The sequence below is a fragment of the Physeter macrocephalus genome, chromosome 11 (assembly GCF_002837175.3).
Source record: "Physeter macrocephalus isolate SW-GA chromosome 11, ASM283717v5, whole genome shotgun sequence".
NCBI lineage: Eukaryota > Metazoa > Chordata > Mammalia > Artiodactyla > Physeteridae > Physeter > Physeter macrocephalus.
The window spans coordinates 151,591,310-151,603,806 of record NC_041224.1 but is presented as its reverse complement, the minus strand read 5'-3'; the positions used below and the strand labels follow the sequence as shown (position 1 = coordinate 151,603,806).

Genomic DNA, 12,497 nt, shown 5'->3' with positions numbered 1-12,497 from the left:
TTTGTCAATCACCTTTCAATACAGCTTGATAAAAAAGAAACAAATTGTATGTCTTGGAAATCATTCCACATTTGCAGATAAAAAATCTATTTTGGGACTTCCCTGGTGGTCCAGTGCCTAAGACTCTGACTAGTCTCGAACTGAACTAGGAGTTCACATGCTGCAATTAAAAGATCCTGCATGCCACAATGAAGATCCTACATGCGGCAATGAAGATCCCATGTGCCGCAACTAAGACCCGGTGTGGCCAAATAAATAAATAAATAAATAAATAATTTTAAAAATCTGTTTTTATTCTTTTTCATGACTGTATAATATTCCAGCGTAAGGCTATACCATATTTGATTTAAACAGTCACAAACAACAAATACTAGGTCATTTACAGTTTTGCTATTACAAACACTGCTATGATGAAATCTCTGCACATAGTCTTTGCTCATTTATATAAGTACATCTGCACATTTATTCTATTACAATGGGGAATGCCTAAAACTAAAATAGTCTAATGTAAATGCCATGGCCAAGAAAGAAGGAAAAAAAACATATCTCCCTGCCTGTCTTAGGACACAAGGTTCTAGTTGGCAGTTTTACAATTGCTGCTCTTCTGCTATATAATTATAGTTAAATAGGCCTTTAGAAAAGTAGAAAACTTACTGCATTGTTAACTTCTATGACTGCAACTTCCAAATAATGACCCACTTTCCCAAACATGTTCTCCAAACATAGATCTAAAACCTTTATACCAGGACGGTTTATAGGTAGTCTAGCTGGGAGAAGCTTGGATTTGGATCTCATTACCTCCAGTTCCTTCCTGGGCTTAATGTCATCAAGTATCTCCCTCTCTGATCAATTTTCCATCTCCCCTTTTAAATGCAATCAAGGCTCAGATCTTTTTTAAAAAACAAAACCCAGAAAACAATCCTCCATCATGTGCACAGGTTTCCCGACTATATTCTAGAGAGAGTAGAATACGTTTCCTTAATACCTATTCAGACCTAAACTTATATTAATCTAGCTTCCTCAGCCAAAACACCAAAAAAGCTGTTTTGTTAAAGTCACCAATATCTTATTAACTGCCAAATTCAATAAATTTTTTTTCACACTGTATTGCTTCTGAAGTTTCCTTTGTTGGATTCTGTTCCATCTACTGCTTAAATATTGGCATTTCCCAGGGTTCTATCTGCATCCTGCCAACCCAGGCTAGCAGTCTTTTTCTTATACTTTAATTTGTTGATGAATGCTAAACCTTTTCATCATTACTGCAAATTACCCACTATGTATCTCTGGATACCCCATTAATGCCAACAAATAAAAGTGTCTAAATGTAAACAATCACCTTCCCCAGTAAACTCAAAGATTTCCAATCATGTGCATTAATATCACTATCTAACCAGTTGTTCAAGCCAGCCCCTACCCAGAAGTCATCCTGGATCCTACTCTGGCTCTTTTCATCCACAGAGTTCTCAAATATATTCACTGAATCCAATTTTCATTAAGTCCCTTATAATTAAGATGGCAGCACAAGATACTTCTGATGCTTCCTGCTTATATTTCAGTCTCCTTCACACTGGGGACCAAGTATTCTTTCTAAAATGCAACACTGATCATTTCCTTGCCTTACCTGGAATATTTGGTGGTCTTCCATCTCCACCCAATACGTTCAGGATAAAAGATATTTCATAATCCAGCCGTTGCTTACCTTTCCAGCCTTACTGTAGGCCATCTTTCCTCATGTACCCAAATTTCCAGCAATTCCAAATTATTTGCTGTTTCCTGTACATAACACACTTTCTTTACAACTCCATGGCTCTTCATCCCTTGTTTCAACTAGCTATTTCCTATTGTTCTTCAAATTTTGGTTAAAAAACCACTCCCTAGGAAAATCATCTTTAATCCCTTTAGGCTGAATAGGGTAATATCTTAATTCGTATAAGTGTAACACTCTGTTTTCATAGCCTTCATCACCCTCTATTAAGAGCATTGACTGACTTGTTAATCACAGTTAACATATAGGCAAATTAAAAGCAGAACCAGGAACACAGTAAGCACAGTAAATGCTACTGAATAAATGAAGCAAGGAAGGATGCTATGAGTCACTTTTCATAGCCCTTTCAACCCTATCGTTCTCTGATTATCTTGTATTAATCATAAAAAAATAAAATACCAGGAGCTGAGAGTTGTTTATGAGAAATCTAAAATTTTTACAGTTATAATTTGGTGACAATTGTTTTAAAATGGAACTAATAAGCCTCATCCAGATTCTTCTAAACCAATAATGACATTAAATTTCAGTGCGTTTTTACTAGACTGTATTTTAAATTGCAGTCCTTGAACAACTTCTCCTAAGTTTTAAAAAATCTTGATGTGAAGAGCAGTTACACATATTCTTAAGTAGAAACCTAAAATTAATTTCATATTCTGTTATTACTATGCCCACCTCTATCCCAGACCAGCCTAGTTTTTACTAATCTGTTTCTAATATTAACCTATGATTACTGCATGGAAAAGGATTTTCCTTTAGTAATGATTAACTGTGAAATTGCTTTCAAATTCAAACTAAATGAGAATAAGAATAACGCTCAACATAGGAAGACCATGAAAATTAATGCGGAAGAGATACCAGGAAAAAAATCATTAGTTAATTTAAAACAATCTTCATATAGAAAGGTAGCCTTAAAGACACAACATACTACATGTATTGCTCACCTTTAAGGCGCCGTAACACAATCCATACAGTAAGGCTACTGCCACAATGCTGCAGATGAAACTGTAAAGTGCTGCAAGCAGGCTTGTAGTGGCTAGACAGGAAAGGGAAAATGAAATCAACATTTATAAACATTTATGGAGAAAACATACTTTAAAAGGTCACTGAAAAGTATTTAAAATGATATGCTATTAACTATAATTAAATATCTACTTGTTTGATTTATAAAAATTCAGTTTCTTCATCCTGTCCTTTCAAAAAATTTTGAGGACTTTCCTGGTGGCACAGTGGTTAAGAATCCGCCTGCCAATGCAGCAGACATGGGTTTGAACCTTGGTTCGGGAAGATCCCACATGCCGCGGAGCAACTAAGCCCGTGTGCCACAACTACTGAGCCTGCACTCTAGAGCCCGCGAGCCACAACTACTGAGCCCATGTACCACAACTACTGAAGCCCATGTGCCTAGAGCCCATGCTCCGCAACAAGAGAAGCCACCGCAATGAGAAGCCCGCGCACCACAACAAAAAGTAGCCCCCGCTCACCGCAACTAGAGAAAGCCCGCGCACAGCAACGAAGACCCAGCGCAGCCAAAAATAAAATAAATAAATTTATATAAAAAGAAAATTGAAACGACAAAGGTTTACTATCAACAATTTCTGATACAAGGTAAAATATATTCCCCTTGGAAGTAATAAACATTTATCTACAGCAGAAAAAAACTGTACCTATATTATGCTTCAAGAATGTATCTTATTATTTATAAAAGTATGGGAAAATGAAGCTTGCAGAGCCTGAAAAGAAGCTAGAAATGTATTATGTAGACTGTCTATGTAAACAGAACTTGTGTTACCCACAGAAATAAATGTATATTCCCATGTGTTAATCAATTCTCAAAAGAGTATTGATCTAACTGCTAACAATAACAACAAAAAACAAATCTAATGGAATTATTAATAATAAGAAATAGAGGATGGCTAAGATAACAGACTTTAATAGTAATTTTATATGGTGACCATAAAAGAACTCTACAAGAAAAATTTTTCTTTAGGAGATATTAAAAACCTAACACCTTGCACAAGTTTGTAAATTATAACAAAGCCCACTATTATAAATTACCTACACTAAACCTTCTGCATAGCATTTAGATTAATATAGCACCTATAACAGTCCCCTAAATACTGAAATTGTTTTCTACCCATTAAGCTATGCTGAAGCCCAGCCCAGTCTTTATTCACACTCCTTCAAGTTTTCAAAACAATAAAAATGCTCTAGATACATAGTGACATAGAAAAAGCTTAGCTTCTATTTAAAATTTAAACCATAATATGAACATTTTATCAGTAGAGATAATTTCAATGCATATACTTGGAATATGTGGACTGCAAATGTGAAGTATTAATAGAAAAACTATAAAGTTCAGTAATTTCTTTCCCTTTCATATTTTTTTCTATAGTTGTACACTCATCTTTCAATAAGATGTCTGATGGTTAAACTAAATAAGGGTATATTTTAACCATGGTGGCTGCCCAAAGTGTTATTTTTCAAGTTCTGCAAAACATTATTCCAGGGTAATTTTGGTATAGTCTTACTTATTTTGAAAATAAAATGAACATATAACAGGGGAATACATTTCTAAGTATACCAATTCATATCCACATATCCTACTCTAAAAACAGAGATATTTCTAAAAATCTTATTTAGTAAAATGCTTTTACTAAAAGCATTCTGGTTTTGGTGTTCCCATTCTAAAGATAAAACAAAGCTCTGAAACCAAATATATAGAATATCAAATGCATACACTAGTTCAAAATCTAAATATAATGCCATGTATCAGAGCTCAATCTATTTGATCTTTTATAAATATTTCGTTAAGTCTATTCAGGTTCCATGTAAACTCACTATAATTTTTACTTTAAGATGACAGTATTTTAACACTTACAAATCAACTCCATTATTCCTGGATCTTTCCCTAAAGTAGCAACCTTGACTATTTTTTCCTATCTACAAATTAATTCCTGTTCAGTCTTTAATTATTAAATAAGTGCCTTTTTCTTTCTAATTACAATTCTAAAATAAAAACTGGAAAAGCGATTTAATGTTCAGTTTATTACTTAATGATCTGTAGAAGTAATACTGTAAACTGTACTATTTCTAAAGAAGTACTCACCATTACCACCAAAGATATGGATATCCAATTGTTCACAAAGGTACATTACAAATGTATTCACCTGAGGCAGGAGACCAATGAAAAATACTATTGGGAAACAGAGTGTAAACACTATAGAAGGAAAGAAAAGGAAGTTAACAACAGTATATCACATCCATCCTTTTGTTCATCTAAGATCATAAAATAAATGATAAAAAGAAATCCTAAATTAGTATAAATTACTAAGCTAGTTTCTTAAAGTTGCTTAAAACTACAAACCAAATTTCTTAAAATATACCATTTTAAATTATTTCTCTCGAGATAACTGCCTGAATATTAAATAATCTTTCCAACTATAAACAACAGCTTTTAAAATTAATTCAACTGTTTTCACATAATAGGAACCTGAGATCCAAAGGAAATCTTTCATTCCATCTGCTTCAACAACAGAAGAATTACTATAATATTTGTTCATCATTAGCTTTTTTCATTCCTAACAGCCCTATAGTTTTGTTCCTCACTGAGAGGATGGCAATAAACAGAAAAATAAACCCAGTAAAACTATTTTTATCTATATAATTGATCTATTTATCAGTGAATGGTTTGTATACAAATAAATTAACATTAAGATCTAAGATACTTTAAAGATGACTCACCTATAACTAAATCCCTGGCTGATATAAGCACCAGCGGATTGGTGAAAGTTATTCCGTATAATTTGAACTTGGTTGTAGTAAGGTTTCTGCTACCATAATCCAAGAGCCAAATAAGACCACAACACAGACAGAAATAAACTGGTCTACTGTAGGCAATGATACGATTATGACCCTGAAAATGATATTAAAAAAGAAGTCAGTTTATTTAATTTGAAGTGTCACAACTAGCTCCTGAGACCTTTGATGGCTTATATTCTAAGGATTCAAAATGCTTCCATATGGAAGTCAGGTTTCTGACTGTGGCAGAAGGGAATTACAAATAAGGATAGGAGGAAGAACAGAATAAACCCGACGATACTTGATTGAAATTGAGTATCAGTATGAACTCAGTATTTTTAATATGCATATAAATAGATAGGTATAAGAATAAATGTGTGTATATACGTGTATGTGTGTATGTTAAGTGTATACATGTATTTTTCTAGCTTTATCCACTGAGAGGACCTAGAAGCAATGACATTCTAGTAATAAAGATTACTAGCATCCAGATCTTAGTTTATAAATAACATTATCCACTAAAAACAACTAAGGATCCACAGAGAAAAGGCTGGTTTCAGGCTAGGGTAGGGAAAGTATAAGATGAGCTTGGAACAAATAATTGTGCCCAAAAGGAAGAAAGTACTTTTAAAATGATGAAGGTATGTCAAAAGGACAAAGAAGGCAGCTTGATGGGCTCCCAGTGGCCAAATCAGGAACAATTTGCGCATCAAAATAATGATAGTAACATTACTGTCCATTTAATAAAATAAGAATCCATGAATCCACACCAATACAAAAAAAAAAGGGAAAGTTCTTACAGTAAAAAGTCAACTTATAAATGTAGAAGGTATGATGGAGCTAAAAAAATCACTATTTGGCAACCATCAAATGATAACTGATTCAGGCAAGAAACATCAATAGATACTAAAAACAACTGGGTGGAGGTCTGCAGGGCAACAGGACATACACACAATCTCAAAGTATCTCCTATGATATACTTATTAACTACAAGAGAAAAATGGTAACATTACAGTAGAGTATTGGTTCTCAAGGGAGTGAGAGGGGATTCTGCCCCCCAGGGAACATATGGCAATGTCTGAAGACATTGTGGTTGTCACAATTGGGGTGAGGGTGCTATTGGCATCTAATGGGTAGAAGTCAGAGATAATGCTAAACAGCCTACAATGCACAGGACAGATCCTCCCCACCCCCAACTTTCAACAAAGAATTATCCAGCCCAAAATGTTAACACTGCAGTGTTTCAAAAACACTGCATACACTGCCCTTAGCCAAAAAATCAAAGTTAACATCACCAGTAAAAGCATAAATTGACATTATGTGCTTCTGGATATGATGAGTTACGAAGAACACAGCATTTTTGTAATATTCCTACCAAAAAAGCACAGCCTGTATCTAAAAAAGAAGAAATATCAGACAAACTCAAATTGAAGATCATCTATCTACAAAATTACTGGCCTGTACCCATTAAAAATGTCAATAGTGTGTGACACAAATACTGAGGAACTGCTCTAGATTAAAGGAGGCTCAAAAGAACAAATGCACTATCAGGGACTTTCTATTGCCAGTGAGAAAATAATAACATAAATCTTAGTTCAGTCTGACATATGACCAAAAAAAGGCTTTGAGGAATGTTAAGGAAACACAAGTTACAGGTGTATTAGAGTGACTTACATGTCTGGGAGAAGAAGAATCTGGTTGAACACTCTAAAAAAGAAACAGACAGATTATACTACTGAAGACCTGGTAATTTTACATTAACTTCCAAAATGCCTGAAATAATTTCAAGTCAATATCCCATAGCTAAGAAATGACCTACATTAATTCTGTTGAAACATCAACAGAAGACAAAACATCAGCTCCAGATACTGATGTCACTGATATTACAACATCTCAAATCTTTCTTAACTCTTATACTTACTATGATTAATTAATAATCTGCATCTAGCTTAATGCTTCTGAAGTGGCATATAGCAGATAGATCCATCCTACTACTTGGCTCATTACAACACCTAAGTACAGTTAAGGTAGAAAGCTTTCTCATGGCAACATCACTCCATTCAGGAAATGCACAAAATATGGGTTAGCTTAAAAGAAGGATTCCAGTTCTGCCCACAAATTCCAAACTTACTAAACAATTCAATGGTAGTTGTGTTAAATATATTCTCTGCATTTTCATATCAAACTCATCAAATTAGTTAAGCTGTATCCTTCTAAGAGACTTTAACAACTTTCCATAAAAATGTTCAAAATGTATAGTGCAGCTACCTCCCAAATCATGACTTTTCTCCAAAGTCGCTGTTCATTTTCAATAGCATACCAAACAATTTCACTAGGATGGTCTATCACCATCCTACAATTCTACTTTGGACTAAGCTCACTGAGTTTGGCATGTGGCCCTTGGCTGGATATGAGACCAGACAATCTTTAAACCCTTTCAATTCGAACATCTATCCTCCTAAAGCTCTGTTCCCGCCTTTCTTATTTCTGTTTATGACATTACTATTCTTCTAGTCAACCAGATTTTAAAAATCTGAAATATTTTTTAAAATCTCAGTCATCTTTGCCTTTTCCATATCTAACCATATTAAGCAGTGGACAAAATTAACAGGATAAGGGACATTGGATCCAGGGAATGAATTTAAATGGTTTAAGGCAATAAAGGGATGAATTAAGGGGAAATGAAATGAAAAGCAAGAAGATAGGCCAGAAATTGTAACACAGAATCACCAAATTTAATCAGAGGGACTTAGTCACTGTCATTAGGGGTAAAGAAGAAGGAGCAGAGGCTCTAAGATCTGGGTTGGTATACAACTATCAAAAGCAAAAGAGGGCTTCCCTGGTGGCGCAGTGGTTGCGCGTCCGCCTGCCAGTGCAGGGGGGCCGGGTTCGCGCCCTGGTCTGGGGGGATCCCACGTGCCGTGGAGCGGCTGGGCCCGTGAGCCGTGGCCGCTGGGCCTGCGCGTCCGGAGCCTGTGCTCCGCGACGGGAGGGGCCACGGCAGAGGGAGGCCCGCATACCACAAAAATAAAAAAAAATTTAAAAAAAAGCAAAAGAACTGGGGCAGAGTCAAGATGGCGTACGAGGAGGAAGCGGAATTCTCGTCTCCTCACAACTAGGGCACCTACCAGGCACGCGTGGGGGAGGGCACCTAAGGGGACGGGAGGAACCCCAAGCAACCGGGTAGGACGTGGCACGTGGGGGGAGTGAAGGGGGAGAAGTGGAGGCGGGATGGGACTGGCGCCTCTGAGGGGCAGCTGGGGGAGGGGAAGGGATCCCAGGCCCAAAGGGGGAAACTGGGGAACCATTGGGAGGGCAGAGGATCAAAACGGAGCATGGCCAGCTTTCCCCTGCCCACTTGGACCCCCAGAAACCTGTTGAGATGCCGGGCCTGATCCTCTGCCCACCTAGGCCCCCTCCAGCCGTGCGGGTCCTAAGGGAGTGGGAGGGAGGGAGGGAAGGGGGAGCAAAAGTAAAGGCCAGACCTCTGGGACCGGCACCCCTGAGGGGTGGCTGGGGGAGGGGAGGAGTTCCTACACCCAACAGGACCCACCCACAGTTAGGGGTCCAGCAGCAACGGGGGAGATGCTGGGAGAGATGGTGGGGGAGGGGCGCAAAGGAACGGAAGGGAACGGGGCCAGTGCTTTCCCTGTCCACTTAGGCACTGGGAAGCCTGCTGGGCTCCAGGACCTAATCCTCTGCCCTCAGAGCCTCCCTCCTGCCACGCAGAGCCCAAGCCCCGCCCCTACACCCACACCCAGGGCCCAACCTCTACCCTCGGAGACCCACTCTAAGACCCCCTCCAACCGTGCTGCTCCTAAACCATGCCCACACACCCTCACTCAGGGCCGTACCTCCAAACTCCAGAACTCCACTCTCCAGAGGCCCTCCTTTCCACATGCTGCCTCCCCCCTTCTGCCAGGTCCTAAGCAGAGGCCCCACTCCACACTTGAAAGCCACCTTGCCTAGGCCCCGCCCCACGCTCAAACGTCACCTCCCCCACTCGCCTAGGTCCCACCCCACCCTAAACCCACCCCTGCCTAAGTTCCACCCCCCACCTAAACTCCACCTCCACAGCCAAGGCTTTTTTTTTTTTCTTTTTTCCTCTTTTAGATTGGGGTTCTGTTTTACCTTGTTGATTCATTGTTGTTGATTTTTTTATTTTTCCTAATAAATCTTTTATTTTCCTAATTTTATTTTATTCTTTGTCCTTTGTTAGTGATCTCTCCTTTTCGCTTGTGCCCTCCCCCCTTTTTTTTCTGCTGTGGTTTTATTTTACCCTGTTGCAGTTGTTTCAATTATACTTTTATTTTTCCTAATATATATATATATATATATATATATATTTTGTGTGTGTGTGTGTGTGTGTGTGTGTGTGTGGTATGCGGGCCTCCCTCTGTTGTGGCCTCTCCAGTTGCGGAGCACAGGCTCTGGACGCGCAGGCCCAGCATCCATGGCTTACGGGCCCAGCCGCTCCGCGGCATGTGGGATCCTCCCAGACCGGGGCGTGAACCCGGTTCCCCTGCATCGGCAGGCGGACTCGCAACCACTGCGCCACCAGGGAAGCCCCTTAATATATTTTTTAACTTCTCATTTTATTTTGTTTTTTATTCTTTGATATTATACTGCTTTTTTCTCTCTCTTTCTTCCTGTTTTTTTTTTTCTCTTTTTCTACCACACCACAAAGTTTGCGGGATCTTGGCTCCCAGGCCAGACGTTGGGCCCAAGCTCTTGTGGTGAGAGGTATGAGTCCAAACCACACTAACAGAGAACCTCAGACCCCAGAGAATATCAATCGAGTGAGGTCTCCCGGAGGTCCTCATCTCAGCACCAAGACGCAGCTCTATCCAACTGCCTGCAAACTCCAGCGCTGGACGTCTCAGGCCAAACAACCAGTAAGACAGGAATACAGCAACACCCAACAACAACCAAAAAAAGACAAAAAAAAGTGTTACGGATGAAGCAGCAATGTAAAAAACTACAAGACCAAATAAATGAAGACGAAATAGGTAATGTACGTGAAAAAGAATTCAGAGTAATGATAGTAAAGATGATCCAAAATCTCAGAAACAGAATGGAGAAAATACAAGAAACATTTAACAAGGATCTAGAAGAACTAAAGAGCAAACAAATAGTGATGAACAACACAATTACTAAAATTAAAAATACTCTAAGGGCTTCCCTGGTGGCGCAGTGGTTGAGAATCCGCCTGCTAATGCAGGGGACACGGGTTCGTGCCCCGGTCCGGGAAGATTCCACATGCCGCGGAGTGGCTGGGCCCATGAGCCATGGCCGCTGAGCCTGCGCATCCGGAGCCTGTGCTCCACAACGGGAGAGACCACAACAGTGAGAGCCCGCGTACCACAAAAAAAAAAAAAAAAAAAAAAAAAAAAAAAAATACTCTAAAAGGAATCAATAACAGAATAACTGAGGCAGAAGAAAGCATAAGTGACCTGGAAGATAAATGGTGTAAATAACTGCCAGGGAGCAGAATAAAGAAAAAAAGAAGGAAAAGAATTGAGGACAGTCTCAGAGACATCTGGGGAAACATTAAACGCACAAACATTCGAATTATAGGGCTCCCAGAAAAAAAGAGAAAAAGAAAGGGTCTGAGAAAATATGTGAAGAGATTATAGTTGAAAACTTCCCTAACATGGGAAAGGAAATAGTCAATCAAGTCCAGGAAACAAGGAGAGAACCATACAGGATAAACCCAAAGAGAAACATGCTGAGACACATATTAAACAAACTATCAAAATTTAAACACAAAGAAATAATATTAAAAGCAGCAAGGGAAAAACAACAATTTACATACAAGGGAATCCCCATAAGGTCAACAGCTGATTTTTCAGCAGAAACTCTGCAAGCCAGAAGGAAGTGGCAGGACACATTTAAAGTGATGAAAGGGAAATACCTACAACCAAGATTACTCTACCCAGGAAGGATCTCATTCAGATTCGATTGAGAAATTAAAACCTTTACAGATAAGGAAAAGTTAAGAGAATTCAGCACCACCAAACCAGCTTTACAACAAATGCTAAAGGAACTTCTCTAGGCAGGAAACATAACAGAAGGAAAAGACCTACCAAAATAAACCCAAAACAATTAAGGAAATGGTAATATGAACATACATATCAGTAATTACCTTAAATGTAAATGGATTGAATGCTCCAAACAAAGACATAGTCTGGCTGAATGGATACAAAAACAAGACCCGTATATATGTTGTCTACAAAGAGACTCACTTCAGACCTAGGGACACATACAGACTTAAAGTGAGGGGATGGAAAAAGATATTCCATGCAAATGGAAATGAAAACAAAGCTGGAGCAGCAATTCCCATATCAGACAAAACAGACTTTAAAATAAAGACTATTACAAGAGACAAAGAAGAACACTTCATAATGATCAAGGGATCAATCAAAGAAGATATAACAAGTGTAAATATTTATGCACCCAACACAGGAGCACCGCAATACATAAGGCAAATGCTAACAGCTATAAAAGGAAAAATCGACAGTAACACAATAATTGGAGGAGACTTTAACACCCCACTTTCACCAATGGCCAGATCATCCAAAATGAAAATAAATAACGAAACACAGGCTTTAAATGACACATTAAACAAGATGGACTTAATTGATATTCATAGGACATTCCATCCAAAAACAAGAGAATACACTTTCTTTTCAAGTGCTCATGGAACATTCTCCAGGATAGACCATATCTTGGATCACAAATCAAGCCTTGGTAAATTTAAGAAAATTGAAATTATATCAAGTATCTTTTCCGACCACAACACTATGAGACTAGATTTCAATTACAGGAAAAAAACAGTAAAAAACACAAACACGTGGAGGCTAAACAATACGCTACTAAATAACCAAGAGATCACTGAAGAAATCAAAGAGGAAATCAAAAAATACCTAGAAAC

The 12,497-nt window shown here is 38.3% G+C and overlaps 1 protein-coding gene across 4 annotated transcripts in view; it reads right to left on the bottom strand.

The window, feature by feature from the left end:
• The window catches only part of PCNX1 (pecanex 1), a 180,571-nt gene that overhangs the window by 54,868 nt on the left and 113,206 nt on the right, over positions 1–12,497 (bottom strand). For all 4 annotated transcript variants that reach the window (XM_024118367.1, XM_028496107.2, XM_024118370.2 and 1 more), the window contains 4 exons: positions 7,238–7,270; positions 5,507–5,678; positions 4,872–4,982; positions 2,707–2,798 (listed from right to left, as the gene is read on the bottom strand). In XM_024118367.1, the coding sequence (XP_023974135.1) occupies positions 2,707–2,798; positions 4,872–4,982; positions 5,507–5,678; positions 7,238–7,270 (408 nt within the window). The remainder of the gene's footprint in view (positions 1–2,706; positions 2,799–4,871; positions 4,983–5,506; positions 5,679–7,237; positions 7,271–12,497) is intronic.